Source organism: Bos javanicus, chromosome 5, assembly GCF_032452875.1.
Source record: "Bos javanicus breed banteng chromosome 5, ARS-OSU_banteng_1.0, whole genome shotgun sequence".
Classification (NCBI taxonomy): Eukaryota; Metazoa; Chordata; class Mammalia; order Artiodactyla; family Bovidae; genus Bos; species Bos javanicus.
In genome coordinates, this window is record NC_083872.1 from 4,988,902 (window position 1) to 5,007,457 (window position 18,556).

The 18,556-nt window shown below is 35.8% G+C and overlaps 1 protein-coding gene across 7 annotated transcripts in view; it reads right to left on the reverse strand.

Annotated features, from left to right (window-relative positions):
* Positions 1-246: 246 nt before the first annotated feature.
* KCNC2 (potassium voltage-gated channel subfamily C member 2) overlaps positions 247-18,556 on the reverse strand; it is a 246,582-nt gene continuing 228,272 nt past the window's right edge. For 2 of the 7 annotated variants that reach the window (XM_061415533.1, XM_061415534.1), the window contains exons 3-5: positions 10,516-11,443; positions 8,173-8,337; positions 247-3,386 (exon numbers count right to left, since the gene is read on the reverse strand). In XM_061415533.1, the coding sequence (XP_061271517.1) occupies positions 3,250-3,386; positions 8,173-8,337; positions 10,516-11,443 (1,230 nt within the window). In that variant the 3' untranslated portion in view covers positions 247-3,249. The remainder of the gene's footprint in view (positions 3,387-8,172; positions 8,338-10,515; positions 11,444-18,556) is intronic. The other 5 variants (XM_061415537.1, XM_061415536.1, XM_061415535.1 and 2 more) reach the window with 5 other exon arrangements.

Sequence of the window (18,556 nt, forward strand, 5' to 3'; positions counted from 1 at the left end):
GTCATAAAATGCCATACAAAAATCAAATACCATAATAATAATTTTACCACTTCAGAATTATAAGAGCAAAAATCACTTAGAAGAGGAAAACACTGGCTACATGTCTAAGGCTTGAATGAAAATGTGACCTATGTATGTTTACAAATCCTTTCATCTCAAATTCTTTATTATGCATGAGTGTCTTTTGTTATCACGATGCATAAAAATGGTAAAGCCTATTGAAAACTCCAAAACAAAGAGACGAGCCAAGGAAAAAACATGAATAATTTATTCCGATAGGATTCAAGTTTATCCCCAACTTATTTACCTTTTATTCTTCATTTTAGTTAATTACATTTTCACCATTTATCTTCAAGGTTATGCATGCACCTTGAGATGGTCACAAAAGGTCCGTGATATAGGGGTTCATAATTAGGTTGTATGTTATATTCAGAGTCCCAGGGGAACTAATAGATTCCAGAAATACTGATTAAGCAAGATGAATTCTTATACAGTTTCAACTACAACAGTTTTAAAGACAAGTACAAGCTTCTTTGCCACAAAATTCACAAAAAAAGTAATCGATTGAAGAATATCTCTTTTATGCAAAATATACATTTTAGGATATAATTCAATTCATATTCTACTATATACTGACATTGTTCTTGATAATTTAATAAAAAAATACTCTCATTGCCAGAATTTTATTTTTTTAATATTTATAATTGAGGTAACAATGACAAAATGCTTGAATCATGAATAATATTAATGAGTTTAAGTCAAATAACTTTTAAGAACTTAAAACAAATGTGAGACTCCAAATGGGTCAGTTTTGACAAATAGGCACTGAAAATTTTACAACATGACAAGCTAGTATAAGTGGTTTATTAAAAATAAATGCTACAGTTAGTGTTCGTGGATCTAACCAACAAAGGAGAACTAAAGGAAATTAAGACAGACCTATAGTATACCAATATCACTGCTCGTATGATCACAGCACAATCTACTGCAGGTCCACAGAGGGTAATTCACAGAGGGGCGGGCCTTACTTGAAGCTCCAGAGACGCTGATCGTGACTCTGGCTTTCTTTGATGTGAGATGGCCAAAGCTGTTGACCCATGCATACATGTGGGTATTTACAGCTGTTTCACGCCAGCCAGTCCTCAGCAGACCACTCATATGGGCAGCACCAAATGAGTTCCAGCCACAGTTCTTGCATAGGCTTCTCATGCCTCATGAAGACGCCAGGATCTCTTCCAAGTGCAACCTGGTCACGTCAGGGCACATTCAGCAGCAGAAGTCTGTTTCCAGAACAGTCCTTGGTATGGCTAAATTCCACTGTCCCTTTTTCAGCAGTCAAAAATCCATGATAAATTCTGTATAACACTGCAGTCAATAACAGCAGCACCAGACAGTATATTAATTCCTTTACCATAAACTTGTGTTTAATTATAACTTTCTATGTGTAGTGTTATCAAAAGCATCACGGAATCTCTAAATATAAGTTGTTTATGTCTGGGTAAATACAGTGCTGTACAAGGTCTCTGACATGCAGGTCATGCTCTAGGACTCGGGGATATGAAGTAATACATGTTATGTGGCCAATTCTAAAAGTGACAATTGTCTCCCTAACCGGAAATAAACATGAGCATCAGGAATTAGCAGTCCCAAGGACCCTAAATGCCTTAGAAATATTGTTTATCTCTCAATTTATAGTATGGTATTTTCTTCCCTCTCATGTCCAATACATCAGACACACTACTGCTATTGCATTTGTAGAGATGTGCAAACAGAATGTCTTCCACTTGGACTGAATAAGACACCCTGAGGGTTTCATCGGCGTGTCCTGATGAATTCTGGTTGCTAGGTAGTAGAAACTGACACTGCAGCAGGCAATCAAATGCAACGGTAAAACTGCTGCTTAAATCCTGCTCCTCAAAAAGGTTCACAGTACCAATTAACTTAGGTAGTCTACGGGGCATCATTAATTTACACACAAAGCAGAGAGGCTGTTCCAAGTAGTGAAGAAGGCAAGGGGCAGGGGAGAAGACCCAGTACTAAAATCATGAACACCTTATCAAGGCATTTCTGTGCTTCATGGAGACAGATGGCATATACATTTAAGACAGGGAGCTAAGACATGCGGACAGAACAACATACAGGACAAAGCACCTGATTAAACACTGCCTGAAAACCTGATTAATGCTGTCAGTCAGGAATTTAAGGCTGGTCAAGAAAGCTTCCTGTGAACAACAATGCTCTTTGTTGTTTGCGAAAAAAAAATAATAAATTAAATAAAAGAAGGGGGTAAAAAAGACAAGAATTTTGAGTGATATTTGGCACCCTGACTCTGAAAATGATGACAAATTCTGGGATTAAAAAAAAGAAAACATGAGTCTAGTTCCAAATAGCAGTTCCTATCTGAACGATGCAAGCCTGGCTGGCAGTTACCTTTCTCATGTTTTGTGCCTTCCCCAAGCCATTAAGTAAGAGATCTGGCCTCGGCTTGCGTGTAACCAGTAATGACAATCTCTTTGCAGTTATCTGTGTGCAAACAACCAGAGACATTCAGAACTCCAATACAGCATTTTGGAAGGAAAGTAAATCAATCAAGAAATTAAACAAATCTTTTTTTTTTCAAAGACTAATAAAGAAAAAAAAATTGTCAAGGAGAAATTCGCCCTCCCTGCCCCACAGTTCAACATGCAGAACAGCCAACCAGTGCCTTCACATCAGCAGGATGGCTCAATGCAAGTACACATATCCCGAGCCCTCTGCGGTCCCCGAGCTCTGCGACATTGCTTTCAGGTGATAGAGACAAGATGGTCCATGCAAATGAGCTGACCCAAGTCATGTTGTGTGCATTCAAAACAGAATCCCAGACATCTTCAGAATGGTTCAGAGTCACAAGAAATGAAGTTCCCATGAAGTAGCTGGCATTTGGAAGCACAATGATTTAAATATATCTCCCTGAAGATGTGTTTATGTATTAGGGTACTCGCCAATATCTGGTGCTATCTGTCATTTTATTGCGAAAGGAGATCAGGGCAATTCATACGGAGAAGTGGTAGCACTACTAGGAGAAGATTCGTTTAAAGCCAGGATAAGATTCGTCAGCTACCCAAGTGGCATTTCTGACCTCAGATAGTAGTATCATGCAGGATTTATACTGTGTTAATGGCGTCTGAAGTAACTCTACATTTAATTATTTCCATTATGGGGTAAACAGTACTTGAATTAAGACCATTTAGCCAACTGATGCGGTTTGGTTTACAAGATAGACGGGATTGGAGATCGAGAGCGCCTTAGAGGACAAGGAGAGTTGTAAGGTGAAGTTACTGGAGAGAGCCTCAGAGCATTGCCTGCCAAGCCCGCTATGTTGTTTAAGCTTCTGGATTTTTCATATCCTTTTATGGAAAAATGCACAGACATCAGTTGAATTCAACCAGAAAACAGACACAGACAGACAATATCATGCAGGGCAATCAAAGTGCTATTTTTGAGCTCAAAGAATTTTCTTACAAAGAATTCAATATTGAGACAATTTACAACTCTAAAAAAAAAAAAATGAAGCTCATTGTAGCTGTCATTTCCAAAAGATTAAGCCAGCTATCACAAATTACTATTGTAATATTCAAAATCTATTCTTTTCCAAATTATAGTTTGTATTGATGTAATTTTGACATATTCAGTATCAGAAAACTTTTAAGAATTATGCAAAGCAACTTAAGTAAGATATAAATTTGGCTAGTATTTTTAAATTTCAGAATACGTCCCTGAAAAAAAAAATGAGCTATTTTTTCTCTTTTCATTCTTATGTTAGTATTTACTAAGCTAATAAAGCATGCTTAAGTTTAAGTGGACAACTCTTTCCCAGCATCTTTAATCTTCCAGCTTTAAAAGGGGAAGGGGTTAAAAGGATGATTCCTCAATAATGGCTTTTAATGCCATTATCTAGGTGATGCAGAATGAATGCCCATTTCTAATCCCTTGTATTAAAAAATAAATAAGTAATATAAACTGAGTCATCATTTCAGTAAATTTAAATCTGATTTTGATTATATATTTTCAGCTGATTCTTCCCTGCCAGGAATAAAGAATAATTTGATATTAATCCACCTTTTCTTCCTATTATCTTGCATTCTAATCTTCTGTTCATAATAATCATTGACTTACAGAATCCTTTTCACTTACAGGTCTTTCTGACAAACTTTAACCCACTGATTTTTGCCTTAGCTGCTCAACCCACATCCATCAAGGACACTTTTAGAAGAAGTATATATTGTGGTATTTTTTATTAGAAAAGACTAGAGGCAGGTAAATGAGGCAGTGAGTACCTACTGTACAAGGAGGGGTAAAATTGTCTTAAAAGCCAGGCAATCATTAACCGAAAAAATAGTCATATCATACAATTCAGTAAATAAATGTTCTGACAGCTCCATTGAAAAAGTGTTATAGATCCAGAAAATGACAGCTCTACTTGGGGTAAGGTTTGACTAGTAGGAACCCTCTCTCTCTATACACACCCACAAACTTTTAGCAGATTAGATGTTTTCTTTGATATTTTGTAGATGAAAATTTATGTCATCCACTGATTATAGTAAAGTTCTCTAGAACATAATTTCTGCTAATGAGAAAATTATCTGCCTATATGTTTTATTAGTATTTTGAGCTATAAAGCACAAAATGTGAGGTGCATATATTTCACTCTGCTCTGGTGGGTGATGGAATAGTTAATGAGAGAATGTCTTAAATAATTAAAAAGGAATTGCAAGTCATTCATTCTTACATAGGGACCTTCACATTTCTAGAGGGCTAATTATCATTACTCTTCTGTAATGCGATTGGAAATATAACTAGGACTTGTAGAAAGAATAATTTATCCAAGTTGACTTGGATTTTTAGTGTAACCTAAAAATGTAAACTAGACTATAAACATTGATTGGTGTTGATTAAAAGCAACCTCATGAATATACATGAATCAAAGAAGGTTAATAACTATAAACCATCCTTGTAAAAATATACATCTTTTTCCCCCACAATAACTATGTTCCCTATGAGACTTCCAAAAAAGGTAAAAATCTGTTTAACAATTTATATTAATCATGTTATTTACATGTAAATCTTGGTTGCCCTTGCAAATGTTTAGTTACTTTTCTGAATTATAGTCATTAAGATAAATATTATTTATTCTGTTTATAAGTCCTTTTATTTTTAATAACTATGATTTCAGTGTCCATTTGAGAAGGGTTCCCTTATAATTTAGTAACAAGTATTTAATTAGTAAAATTATGTTTTTCATATACATTTATTCTTCCTTTATTCTGCAGGTTCATTTATGATTAGAAAACTTGACAAAATTTTGCCTCATCAAGCTTTTATTGAATGGAATGACTGAAAATATAATTTATGAGAATAAACAATATTGAACTCAATTTGAACTAACATCTAAATGCATGATATACATTTTATACAGCTTTTAAGAGCACATATTTGTTTGGGGCAATATTGAAACTGCCTATTTGTGCACTATCAATGAGATGTTTGTGTTCATGTAAAATGATATATATATATAAAACTACCATATAAATAAAATCATAGGTTCTAAGTTTTGGGAGTTCATTCATTTAGGTAATCCATATGTTTTCTTAATGTATGCCCAACTGCATTTACACTTGTTGATAGAAAAAGATCATTTCTGGACTGGGGATCCAGTCATTTTTCTCATCTATATAGGGGAGAATTTACATAACTCAAAAATCAGGTCAGTGTAGAAAACGATTAGAAACATACAGAAGATAAATATGTGAGTGGGAATAATAGAAGACATCTCTAATCTATATAAAGGAAACAGGAGAAGAAATGAATGGATTTCTAATAGACATGACAAAGAAAACACTGAGAAGATTAAATGAAAATAGCCAGAAATGTTACCAGATCTAGGAAAAAAAAAACACAGATCTACAAAATAAGCAAGAATGAAAAAGGATTTGTTTATAGTGAGAAATGATGAAAAATAAAAAGCTCATAGTTGGTTTTTCAAAGATGCTTTCATTGATAGAATTTGTATTTGTGAAATAAGATCACATGTATAATTTTCTCATATAAACACAATATCTTATTAATTGCTTTGCTATGGAATTTTGCCATTTTACAGGAAAACTATATTTATATAGGTGCTTTATAGTTTTCAACGTATTTTTAAATATGTGATCCCCTCTGACAGTTTAAAATTCAAAATACTATCTAACATAGAAGAAAAACATTCTAGCTAGAGTCTTAACATGTAACCCTAGTATAAATACTGCATGTGATATTTTATTGAACGATGCTTAAAATATATCCAAATATAACCACATAATACATAAAAATACATATATACACATATGGATATATGTATATACATATATAGTGATTTAAGATTACAAGGCACTTTAAGTACTATATTCTATATTATTAGTTATATACATATATTTTGCTTAAGTACTATGATAGAGTATTAACTATAAAAATATTTAAAAACTATTGTAACAATATAAAATAGTGAAAAATCAGATAATTGAAACACATTTTCGTACAAGAAATAGATGCAAAGAGTGACAGTTCTTGGAATGAAGTATAATTTAAAATATTACACATTAAAGAAACAAAAGAAGAGTCCTCTGTCTTCTCTTTTGTATGGAGACAGAAAGAACAATATAAAGTGCTCAGAAGAAGCAAAAAAGAAGCACAACATGGGTAATGAGCTATTTCAAAGGAAGTAGGCATCATAAAATAAATATTTTAGGCTTAAACGGTAAAGTATTCTATAGGGAGAAACAATGAATTTGCAATGAATAGCAAATAAGCACAATATTTTTAAAATGCAGTTGCACGAACATGAAAGTTCTAGAGTGGTTTTTCATTCAAATTCAGTCAATTGCCTAAGAAATTTTATTTCTTCATAAAAAATGTGTAGTTCTTTCTCTATTCTGTCGGTAAATTGAGTAAAATAACCTTGGCACTAAAGCAACTGGAATTCTCAAAGTAGAAGGTGTTCTAAGAGCATACCAGAACTTTGACAAGAGTGGGTTATAAGTGTTATGAAACTAATTTCTTGAGGATAAAAAGGGTCCAATTGTTTGGTTGGCAAAGTTTACTAAAATGAAAATGAAAACTAGCACCTAAGGAATAGTCATAGATGGCTGATACAATCTAGGGAAATAAAACCACGTGCTGGAGTGGAGCTTCAGTATCCTGCTACATTTCTTAACCAAGATGCCTATCTAGTACAATGCATCCATTCAACAGATATTAAGTATCTTCTATGAGCCAGGAATTGTTCAGTGTCAATTAAAAAATAATAAAATGATTACTGCCCAGAAGAGAAATTTTGTAAGTACATTTTGTAAGTACAGTAAGTAACCTTTCCACTGATTGGGTATACTGTTCTGTATGGCCAGAGGATCATGTACCTTAGCAAGCTCCTGACATTCAGATTAATTACTGGGGAAAATTTGCCCAAACACTGGATAAGAGACCATTAAGTGAAGTCGCTGAGTTGTGTCCGACTCTTTGTGACCCCACAGCCTGTAGCCTACCAGGCTCCTCTGTCCATGGGATTTTCCAGGCAATAGTACTGGAGTGGATTGCCATTTCCGTCTCCAGGGGATCTTCCCGACCCAGGGATCAAACCCGGGTCTCCCACATTGTAGACAGACACTTTACTGTCTGAGCCACCAGGATAAGAGACCATTAGAGTATGTTTAATGCTTTACTTTGAAGAAAAAGCTTTATTATTGTTTTATAATTATCAACCACATATCATACAGGTGCATAGAGTTAACTAGTGAGTTTAATTCATTGTAGGAAAAAAGATAACTTTTCAAGACTGCTGAATATATTATATTAAAACAATTAGATGATTGACTTTATTAAATACTTCATTACAATTCTGCCTATAGACAAATGAAAAACCAAAAAATAAAAAAAAAGAAAGAAGGGTGAAATGTCTTTCAGATATGACAATCAAGTTGGCTGTCATGATACATATTTTTAAATGTTTATAATGAGATAAGATGTAATGAGGCAAAAAGCACTGTGATGTCATAGTTGTTCCTAGAAAATGATGAACAAGCATTTTACATCACTCCATACATTTGCAGCATTTAATTGCTATGTCACCTGTTAGGATCTAATGAAATGCATGCCTACCTTTCCTGATCCCTCCATCAGAAGCACACGTGTAATCACCTGCCGTCAGCAGGAAACATGTTTCCCCTCTTCTGTGTTTGTCTCTGGTACTAGAGCGCCTGATGGGGAGCCTTTCTGGGGGTGATAGTGGTGGCTCACTTCCTGCACTGTCGTCACCTGATAACACTGGTCACAGCGCCGTGCCCATTGACAGACAGTGATGATGAGGAAATGAGACAATACAAAGAGTTTACGCCGGGTGTCCATCGCACAGCCACGCGATAACACAAATCACAATAATCACAACATGGTAAAAGAATTTTCATCACTCGTCACAAAAACTTACATGGAGCAAAATGGAAATGTATGGAAAAGGAGAGAAATGTTCTCAGGGAAATTTTAATTTCATGTTGGATTTTATCTAATATGACAACGACTTTTACAAAACTAACATGATTCAAAGTAAGCGTGATAATGAAGTAGCACACAAATTAACATCTTTCCACTTTTGACAGGTTATCTAGGTACTGCAAACAGACATCTTTAAAAACGGAGCCTACTGAAGGAGAAACTCCTAAGTAAAGATTTGTCTTTGCAGTGCTAAAAGACATATGCTTTCATTATTTTCTGAAAGTAATTTTTCCCAAATTTCATAATGAAAACAATCCCAAAGTTTACAGACTTTGTGTCCAGGTTCTCTATTTTAAAGCGACATAGTATCTTTGAGCATAACAATGGAACAAGATCAACTTCTCCAAACGCCCTTGAAACGTTTACGTCTAAATACTTGCCAAAGACTTTCACGTCCTATAGCCTAGATGCTAGCTTGTAACAGTGCTTGCCCAAGCTGAGAGTGTGTCCTCCTTTCCATGCCCTTCAGAAAAGCTCTGCACAGGTACCTGAGAACAATCCAATAAGGGCAGCAACGCAAACTAAATTCCATCTTTCATAAGGGCATTCCTGGCATAGCAACTCTCAGATACCCCTGACAGAATTTGCAAAACAATCTACTAAATAAACATAAGGACTTTGAATAAAATCTTTTAAAAAGCAGCTCAGTTCCAGTCAGGTTCCCACCCCCCCCCCCCCAATTAATCCATAATAGCTTCTGGGAGCTAAGGAAGCAACCTGTGAAAATGTTACTTGCCTTTTCCGTGTGTTTGCTGGTTTGCTTGTTTTGTTTAATCAGTGTTATTTCTAAATAATGCTAAATTATTCACATGAGATTGTCATAAATCATTTTTCTACAAGAAAAAGATTAAACCTATCTAAGTTATAGGGAATGCATATATCTTAACACTTCATAGATGACAAAAATTAGTTAAATTGTGAGGTCTACAGTATATTTCATCTGTACTAGACATAACTTAGAGTAGACACTATTGACTATCACTTTGGCAAACTGAATGTCAATTTACAGTCAATTAACTCTAGATTATCTATGGCAATAGAGAGAAGTAGGAATTCAGCTAATTTCAAGCAGGAATTTATCCAAAATTACATTCTGGGAGGGAAAAGACCAGTGCAGAATGCATAAAAAAGGAAATCCACAGAGAAATTCAACCTTCCTATTGATTAGCCAAAGCAGATCATCTAGACCCTGCATAATGTTGGGCTGATTGTACTACATAGCACTTTACCCAAAGCAAAGGAATTATATTGAAATACCCTAATTTAAGAATAATGAAAACTTAATCAACCGTCCATAATATTAATGAAGAAGACCTTTACTTTCCAAAAGGCATTCTTACATATCACCTCTTCAGTGTTTAGGCCTTGGAAACGTAAACATCCATTCTTTTTACATAACTTTTTCTTGTGAATTAGGTCAAAATGCATGGCCCCGTGTGGCAGAGATAAAACTGAGACAAACACACCAAGCCAAATGATATGGAGATCAACATTTTTAGAATGAAGGATGGAAAATGTCCAATATCATACCACCACATCGTGCAGGGAAACAAAGAAACAACGGCACAAAAGCAACAAACAGGCAAAAGAAAATATTGGCGCCGTCAGCACATGGCATTCCCGTCAAAGCAGGAGAACTCTATAGACCAGCTATGCGGACTTCTCCTTAGGATTCATTTAGAAAAGCTACAGTCTAGCTATTATTGGTGCCGTCAGCACATGGCATTCCCGTCAAAGCAGGAGAACTCTATAGACCAGCTATGAGGACTTCTCCTTAGGATTCATTTAGAAAAGCTACAGTCTACCTATCTACAAGCCTGACACAAACACATTTTGTAAAGGGGTAGAACTGAAAACTCCAAACACTTGCAGAAAATGAGAAGGTGCCTTCTACTTAAGGGACATACTGGTCTATAAAGTATTTAATGGCATGCATTTGAAACCGTGCCTTACCTGATCTGTTATGTTCCAGAAGCCGATTGTCTTTGCCCAGACACGTGTCACCCTGTTTGCTGTTGCAGGCCATGTTTAATTCTGTCTTGCAAAAACTAGGCGAGCTTGCCTGAGGAGCAGGAGGGATGTGCTTCTTTCTTTTCCTTGGAAGTTTCTGCTTCGCCATTGCCAAGGAGTAGTACATTCCAAAATTGTTGACAATGACAGGCACTGGCATGGCTATTGTCAGTACTCCAGCCAGAGCACACAGGGCTCCCACCAGCATCCCCGACCATGTTTGGGGATACATATCTCCATAGCCCAAGGTGGTCATGGTCACTACAGCCCACCAGAACCCAATGGGGATGTTTTTGAACTGCGTGTGCTCACTAGCTGAAGGGTCGTTGGGCTGGGCACCCACTCTCTCCGCATAGTAGATCATAGTAGCAAATATCAAAACTCCTAGAGCCAGGAAGATTATGAGCAGCAAAAATTCATTTGTACTCGCTCGAAGAGTATGTCCAAGCACCCTCAAACCTACAAAATGGCGGGTGAGCTTGAAGATCCTCAGGATCCTCACAAATCTGACCACTCTGAGGAAGCCAAGTACATCTTTAGCAGCTTTAGATGAGAGCCCACTGAGGCCCACCTCTAAGTAGAAGGGTAGGATGGCCACAAAGTCAATGATATTCAAGAGGTTCTTGACGAATTCAAGTTTATTGGGGGAGAAAACAATACGGACTAAAAATTCAAAAGTAAACCATACCACACATACTCCTTCTACATACGTCAAGGCAGGATCTGTTTCAATTTCATACTGTGGAACCACGCTGGTGCCATTGGTGACTGATTCTGTCTTGTTCTTAACAATATTGAAAGCTTCATGTGTCTCCAGGCAAAAGGTTGTGATTGAAACCAGGATGAAGAATAAAGAAGCAAAAGCAATAAACTGTAGAGAAAAAAAAAAAGAAATAAAAGGAGAAACATAGAATGATCTGAACCATAATATACTTCAACCCAAGTCTAAGAACACTCCCTGTAGATGAAGAAGTATAAACGCATATTTGGAGATTTCACTTGGGATGTTACTCAACTATAAGAACTTAGACATGTAGGTAACATCCATTAGAGTTGCACAGGAAGGATGTTTCAAGTTCTTCTTTCAGCTTATATAGATTAAAAGTTTTGATTTACGTTGGAAAACAATTTGACTCTTTCGTGTAAGAAAAGGAGCGAAAAATAAAATCCTTGCAAAAGAATGTTAAAGGGCAGCAGGCTGAAAAAAATAATAAATGTAGACAATGGCTCCAGATATTGGTTATGATCCTAGAAATCTTCGTGTATTAGATCCAGATTGACAACCATAAATATAAGATACAGTCTACACTGATGGAAATTTGGAAGTCACCCATATTTAACTGCAGGCTTCTTAAATGTTCAGATTATCATGAGGTGTGAACATGCAAACACTATCTGAGCTGTGCTACCATTTATATCAACTAAAGGTGAAGGCTTGTCCACAAAGAGCAAACCTAGGGAAGAAGAGTTGGCATTGAGACTGAAGGGAGAGAAAGAATTAAGGAACAAATTAAAGGCATTCTTCCTCTCCTGAAAAAGAACTTCAAATGTTAGAATAATATGTTAAAAAGTTATAAAATATATGTTATAAAGGATTTTTAAAATTCAACATTTCTTTTTTTATATCTTTTTTTTAATTTTTATTTTTAATTTTATTTTTTAAATTCAACATTTCTTTGGCCAATAATATATGACTATACACACACCTACTAATACAGAATAATAATAAAAGCTCCCACTTATATAGTTCTTACTAGTACCAAACACTCTTCAAAGCAATTCACATAATTAACTCATATCAATGCTCATAACCACACTACACTGTCACCTTTTATGGCCACAGAGTTGGTAACTTTTCCAAAGTCATAAGATTAACCTGATAAGTTTTGCCCCAGATTCTGTTCCCATAACTACCAAACTCTCAGATGTAGAATACAAATACGTGGAAACCTTTATTTTAGGGTCACATTCTTCTTAACATGAAAGACCTGAAAATCTGAGACCCAGTGTCGTGTGATGCCCATGACACTGCTGCCAGCTGTCAGCAATCGAGGCTGTCAGAAAAGCTGGCAGGGCCCTGGTGCTCTCGGAGTGCGCTCAGATTGGGCACGCTCACTCAGCATTAAGAGACTACCAACAGTCCTTGAATACCTAAGCAAATGAATTATGAACGAGGAAGAGGTCATCAGTCAAATAGAGGGAGATTCTTTTAGAAATAGTACGACATATCCCAAACCCAAAGCTCTTCCCTAATGCCTGCTTCTCAACTAAACATTGAAAAGATCTAAGTTTCAAGAAGAGATTGAAATCATCTCCCTTCTTCCCTGGTTGAGTTTCAATGTAAGAGATATACAGATCTTGCCAAATACATGAGATACACAAAAAGACTGAAAAAAAAAAAATCTTAGGACTGAGATTATCTGCCTTAAAGAAACTTCTCAAGAGGCAGGGGAAAGATAGGGATAAAGGATTAAGAGGTACAAACTATTATGGATAAAATAAGTAAGTTATAAAGATACATAGTACAACTTAGGGAATACTATCCAATAGTTTTAATAACTATAAATTGAATACAACTTTTTAAAAGTTGTAAATCACTATGCTGTACACCTGAAACATATAATATTGTACATCAACTATAACCTCAACTAAAAAGGAAAAGAAAATGAAAGTGAAAGTGAAGTCATGTCCGACTCTTTGAGACCCCATGGACTGTAGCCTACTAGGCTCCACCAGCCATGGGATTTTTCCAGGCAAGAATACTGGAGCAGGTTGCCATTTCCTTCTCCAGAAAAGGAAAGAACCACCCCAAATTATGGACTAGTTTCTCTGCAGTGTGCTAGTAAAGTACATTGTTCATATTAATATTATAAGTCATGTAAATCAAGGCTTTGCCTTATTTTTCCATTCCTGTGTTCCAACTTCCCTTGGTTTTGATGTTACAATTTGACTATGATCTTTTCCAGATATATTGTGAGATGATGGCATTTTTTTTTCACTTAGCTTTTCCTTCATACAAATAAATATACTCTTCTTTTTAAGTCAACTACTTGTTCTAACACTCAATATCACTAGGACCTCACAGAGTCTTTAAAATATTACATCTTTTGGAGAAAGAATCAATTATCTTTGTTCTGTGCATCACTTCTTTATCTAATCACAATTTATCTATGGATCTGAGAGTCATGCTTGTTTCTGACTCTCCCCACACTCTTCCTTTGTCACTAGGGCCTCGGCAGTGTGACATACTGAGTTCTCCACAGCCACTCCCCACACATCCCACCACGGCATCCAGAATTTTAGGCTAAGCATCTAAGGTTTTAGTGGGCAGATTCTATCCATGAGACGTTAGCAAGTACGAAGCGATTAAAGTAAACTGCACTTTTATCTTTGATTCCAGTGTTTCTGAGTCAGCATTTTTCTGAAATAACTTATTTTTCTAAAATAAGTTTTCAGTCTCAAATGCTGTCCACCTATACTCTGTAGTGAATAGAGTGGGACCTTCAACGTTGCTCATTCAAAATTAGTCCTGACTTACCACCTCTCATACAACAAAGACAGTTTTCAACTATACTTTTATGCTCATCAATATAAAGTGCTAAAATCTTTTCCAGTCAGATATTTTCCTACACTTCATTCATTAATTCAACAAGTATGTTGAGTGCCTCTGTACGCCAGGTCACAGGGATAGGGCCTTACTTTAACAGTAGTAAACAAAACACAATCCCATCCTTTGAGGAACTCACAATCCACTAGGTATACAGACATTAAATATTTAACTACACAAAATTACACAATTGCAATTATAATGAATTCAATGAAAGGAAAAAATGACCTAAAACTTTATTTAGACTGAAAGATTATAGAAACCTCTGAGAAAATATCAATAGACTGGACTTTGAAGGATAAGTGGAGGTCAACCTGATAGAAAGGAGAGATGTGTATCACACAAGAGAGAAGTTTTAACAAAAATGTCTGGAATTTCTTAAGTGATGCCTTGAAGGGAACACCAAAGGAAGAGTAGAATAAACTTTCCAAGTTTGCCTCTTTTGCACAAATTGTGATGAATAAATCCCAAATTAGCACAGAGATCCTCACTTTTCAAAGGTTTTAAATCAACCAAAAATATTACCTGTATTTGAATTTAAAATGAGACTGTAAGGTGACTTTTGAGGTTTGAGTGCTGGTAGAGTCCTTTTGGACTTTCTATAATGGGAGACCTATAGAATTAACTTGTCTTAAATTATTGCACCAGCCCCATTGACTGGAATAAAGTGAAAATAAAAGATATATATATTAATATGGCTTCTAATTTAAAGCACTATGAAAATACTTGAAATCATTATTACCTCAGTAAGAATTACTGGAACTTACTGTTTATGTTCATTAAACAAGTTGTTACCAGGAAAAGGTCAAAAAAGTCTTAAGATACCACACTAGGTGGCTAGGATTTAGGTAACATGAATCTTTTTGTACTAGGACATTATTTAAATACCCCACTCATATTTCCAAAAACGTGCTCACATTCATTGTAACACACCTGGGCAGCTTACATAAATGTGAATTTCTTAGTCCTACATCAGATGTCAGATTCCTTTGTTTGGGGAGATGGAATTTGCATTCTATAGGCTTTCTAGGTGATTGCTATGCATAGTATAGATTGAAACCTCTGTTTCCGTGTTTTTTCAACAGACTGATAATACAAGATTGATAACTGATTACTAAATGAATTGGAGTAGTTTTTAAATTCTAAGCATTTGTAGACTCTTAAAAGAGTCTTCCTAAACCTTAATAAGAGTAGCTAACTACCTCCTATGTAATGGGATGTTTATGGCCCATGTGTGTTTATGTGTGTTTATGTTGACATAATTCTGTCTTCTACATAAATAACTGAGTAAGCAAAGCAACTGAACAGTTTCTAAATATACACAATTCTAAGACACAAAACTTCAGAAACCAAAAGTTGTCTGGTTTTATGTCATTTGGATCTTTCATTTATCAAAAATTTTATTAGAATTATTTAAAGAACCACATGATAATTTTTGCATTTGTATTATTCTGCATTGTAGTCTTTATAACTCAATATGTCTTTAGCTTTTAAGGACTTTGTATATCTGCTGGTGTGATAATATTATAACAGGAAAATACAGAGAGTATGAAAAATAGAAATAAACTTCGATATGCTTGGAAATATACAAGATTCATCTTCCAAGTAGATGATTATTTTGTTTAAAAAACAGCTAGATAGGTCATTAATAAAGGCCAAAGACACTTGGTATGGTCAAAATTAAGAAAGCTGTAACCGAAAGCCAAAGTTTACTTCATTATTACATGGTACGGAACTGGAAGTTGGCTTCTGTCAGCCTGCAAAAGAGGATGCTGGAAGGAAGTTGAATTCTAATGAGAAGGAAGTGGAAAAGGTCTCGAAAGACAAGGAGGAAAAGTCCAAAATGCGAGGACAAACAATTAGAGATCCCCCCACAGATATCAGTCAGTAAAGAATCTGCCTGCAATGCAGGAGACCCAGGTTCGATTCCTCGGTTGGAAAGATCCCCTGGAGAAGGAAATGGCAACCCACTCAAGTATTCTTGCCTGGAAAATCCCATGGACAGAGGAGCCTGGCGGGCTGCACCCTATGGGGTTGCAAGAGTCAGACGTCTTAGCGACTCTATCACCACCACCACCACAGATATAGCAAAAGAACCTTAGGAGACTAACGGAGAACATTAAATTCTAAGATGATGCTTGCTTTCTTACGCCTCAGTAAAAGGTGGTTTTACAAAACAGCGTGGTGTTGAATGTGCTCTGAGTAATGAAGTTCTTGGACCATGGGAGGATGACAGGAGGGGAGCAGGCAGCCAAGGAGGAAACATACATAGTCAGATTCAAAAACATAAGAGAGCAGCAAATAATAGTAAAAGGGAATCAGGAGAAATTGAGCCCCCAGTAAAGTCCTTGGAGATACTGGGAGACAGAGCTTCCCACGGAGTGAAGAACAGGATCTCAGTTTACTAGGAATTTAGTTTGAGCATCAAATGAAAGGGTAGCTCCAGAAATCTTGAAGATCTAGGATTATCCAGAGGCTACACCTGGATTTCTTTAACAAAGGATTTGAACACTTTATTTGAACTTAAATCTAAGAGTCTCAGAGATAGAAAATGTCTTCCTTTGTTCCTACCTCACAGATTGCATCGAAATGAGTAAATGTGAGGTTAGACTGAATAATATTAAGAAAAAGAAATGCAAAGGGAAAGAAATAGGGGGAAAGAAGACTTTAATTATTTATTTATTTATTTATTTTTCTCTTCAATGAACTGGTAACTGTTTAAGGACTTGAATATTGTCATATTCATTTCTATATCCCCTGATTCTGTCACAGTAGTTAATATTTAGTATGACTGGATGGATGAATAGAAGGGTGGAAGAATTAATTCAAAATGTATAAAATGAACAAAATAATAATCACATTTTGATGGTGATAAAAATGAGATAAAAATGGTGAAAAGGAGAAATCACATTTTGATGGTGATAAAAATGAGATAAAAATGGTGAAAAGGAGAAATGAAAAAATAAAGCATGCACATTGAAGCAAAAATTCAAATTTATAGCAGAAACAAATTAAATTGGTTCCTAGGTCCAAATGTTGCCAATAATAGCTTCCATTCATTCAGCTAATAAAGCTTGTGTCTTACCTGGGATTTGAGGAAGAAAACTATACTGCCATCTTTCTCTTCCTTTTCCCCTGTGATAAGACTACAAACTCCTACAAGCATTAAGTAAAAATAAGAAGAGGCATGTTAAATACTAATTAAAAATTTTAAAAGTTTTCCAGAGAAGATGCTGCATGTTGCCTGACTTCAAAGGACTGCTACATCACCTAAGGCAGTTTCAGGATGGGAATATCCTGCTAAAATATTGGTTTGTGGTTCCAAGAAGCAGTTACTTTTTCTCCAAAAGCTCAGTGTCCATGCTTAGCAACACAGAGTGCCCAACACTCTCTAGTTTTTTTTTCTTGATTAGCATCTATGAAGAAGTCCTCAGAGCCCAGGTTGTACATGGAATGTATTACATCTAAAAGCCTCAAAGCAAACATTCAAGGAAGATTCTCCAGGTATACATAATAGGCTGAAAGAAAGGTGAGGGAAAATGTCATATAGTTTTATGTTTCATCATTTTCTTTTTCATGTATGTATTACAATACATATAGCTGAACTCAACAGCTAACTAACATTATCCACCATCATACACAAAAATAAACTCAAAATGATTAAGGACCTAAATGTAAGGCTGAAAAACTTCTAGATGAAAACATAGGCAGAACACTCTTTGACATGCTGCTGCTGCTGCTGCTGCTGCTGCTAAGTGGCTTCAGTTGGGACCGACTCTGTGCGACCCCAGAGACGGCAGTCCAAGAGGCTCCCCCGTCCCTGGGATTCTCCAAACAAGAACACTGGAGTGGGTTGCCATTGCCTTCTCTGCTTTGACATAAATCACAGCAATATTTTTTTTTGGATCCATATCCTAAAGTAAAGGAAATAAAAGCAAAAATAAATAAACAAATGTGAACTAATTAAACTTAACAGCTTTGCATAGCACAGGAAACCATCAACAAAAGAAAAAGACAGCTTAACGAATGGGAAAAATATTTGCAAAAGATATGACTGATAAATGACTAATACCCAACATAAATAAGCAGTTCCTACAACTCAACATCAAAAAAACCAACAATTCACCTAAAGATGGGCAAGAAAACCTGAGTAGACATTCAGCTAAAGAGGAAATGCAGGTGGGTAATAGGCACATAAAAAAATATTCAGCATCACTACTCATCAGGGAAATGCAAATCAAAACCATGATGAAATATCACCTCACACGTGTTAGGATGGCTACTATCCAGAAGAACAGGAGTAACAAGTGTTGGCAAGGAAGGAGAAAAGGGAACACATGTGCATTATTGGTAGGAATGCAAATCGATACAACTACA